This window comes from Penicillium solitum (assembly GCF_028829755.1).
Source record: "Penicillium solitum strain IBT 25940 chromosome Unknown utg000008l_segment0_segment0, whole genome shotgun sequence".
NCBI lineage: Eukaryota > Fungi > Ascomycota > Eurotiomycetes > Eurotiales > Aspergillaceae > Penicillium > Penicillium solitum.
Window position 1 is genome coordinate 2,451,960 of NW_027072127.1, and position 1,765 is coordinate 2,453,724.

The following is a 1,765-nucleotide window of genomic DNA, read 5'->3' on the forward strand; positions in this document are numbered from 1 at the left end:
TGTGTCGAGTATAGTTCTATTTTGTAATACTTTGTGAAACTCTTTTCCTACGGACATTTCTATCCTTGTCCCTCCCCAAAAACCTTGTCTATGTCCCAGTCCCATGAGGTAGACGAAGATACCAATATGGCTATTTCGTATACAACCCAGTCGTCAACCGGACACCCTCACCAAACCCTCCCCTCATTCCGCGAGGTAAGATATAACCCTATATTCCTCCAAGCAATACAAACTGGAATCCATATCTAACATCCCACAGCTCCTCCCCGCTCACCTCCACGATGAAATCGAATCAACTTCCCCATTCTACACCACCCCGCGTCATTCACAAGACCGCCCACCCTCAGGCCACGAGATGGCCGATCCCCGCTCAATCCCATACGGCAACCAATCAACCAATATGCCCTACGAATCTCACCGCGAATATACAGTCTCCCGCGGCGCAGACAACCAACCCCGCATGCCAGATCCAGGCCACCACCACCACATGCATCATCTATCCGAACACGCATCTCGCGGTCCCAGCCCAATTCTACCCTCAATCCGCGACCTGGACTCCATACCCGGCCGAGCAATGAACCCGTCCTCCAACAACGGGTATTCTGAGCGGCCCCCACGTTCCGACCCCTTCGTTGCGCAGGAATACCGCCAGCCCGCGCCGACGCCAGCAGCCATGTCCGCTGATCCGCGCGGCGAACACTATGCCCAGCCCATCATGCATCCGCAGTCGCCGTATGGACACCCTGCTATCGGCTATGCGGATGAGCAAATGTCGCCGCAGATGATGGGTCCTGGGCAAGGGAATTTCGGAATCATGGGAGATCCGATTGATCCTAAGACGAAGCGGAGGCGGGGGAATTTGCCTAAGCCCGTTACAGATATTCTCCGGGCTTGGTTCCATGAGCATCTTGATCATCCTTATCCCAGTGAGGAGGATAAGCAGATGTTTATGACAAGGACAGGGCTTTCAATTAGTCAGGTGAGATTTTGCAACCGAGGACTGGCAATTTGCTGTGGCTGGTTGGCTAATGGTTTCTTTTTTTTTATACAGATCAGCAACTGGTTTATCAATGCTCGGAGACGACAGCTTCCGGCGCTGCGGAACCAAATGCGCAGTGGGACTGATACGGAGTCTCAACGACAGTCGCCTTTTAGTGATGTCGATGGATCGGAGCACATTCCCTCTCCTCATCATTAAAGTGGCGATGAACCTGGACCTGGAGGTTCGGGTTTGATCACGGCCTTTTTTATTTTTCTATTTCTGTTCATTCAACGTTACACGGCATCCGCAACGTCAGCGTTCTATTCATTTTACGACTGGGGGGATTTTATATTGTTTCTCTCTACCATTTACGACTCACGGAGTTGAGGATACGGCGAGCTTGATAGATTGGCATCTTTCTTTTTCTATGTGTTTTCTTAATGTTTTCTTTTTTTTCTTCTTCCCCCCCCCCCCTTTCTCACCTTTCAGGTCTCTGGACTTCACTCTACATGTCGCATCGCCGTCCGGTACGCGGAGATTTTGGTCAGACATTATATTTCGATACCCTTTCTCTCTTTGGTCGCGTTTACCAAGCGGGAACTTATTTTGTTGGAAATCAACACGCAAAAGTGGTATACGACAAACTATTGGCATTGGGAATCCCATTGAATCATTTCTGTGACTTACTCTACTTTGTGCTTTTTTCTTTTCTTTTCTCTCCAGGTTGCACATTTCCATCACATCGAGTGCCCCTGGACAAAACCCGCGAAAATTGCATTACTA

The 1,765-nt window shown here is 49.7% G+C and overlaps 1 protein-coding gene across 1 annotated transcript; it reads left to right on the top strand.

Moving 5' to 3' along the window:
* Positions 1 to 90: 90 nt before the first annotated feature.
* On the top strand, positions 91 to 1,198 carry N7455_010227 (homeobox domain-containing protein; the record flags this gene model as incomplete). Its single annotated transcript, XM_040954065.2, has 3 exons — positions 91 to 195; positions 260 to 979; positions 1,052 to 1,198. 3 exons carry the CDS (start codon positions 91 to 93, stop codon positions 1,196 to 1,198), a joined length of 972 nt encoding a protein of 323 aa, XP_040815425.2.
* Positions 1,199 to 1,765: the final 567 nt, after the last annotated feature.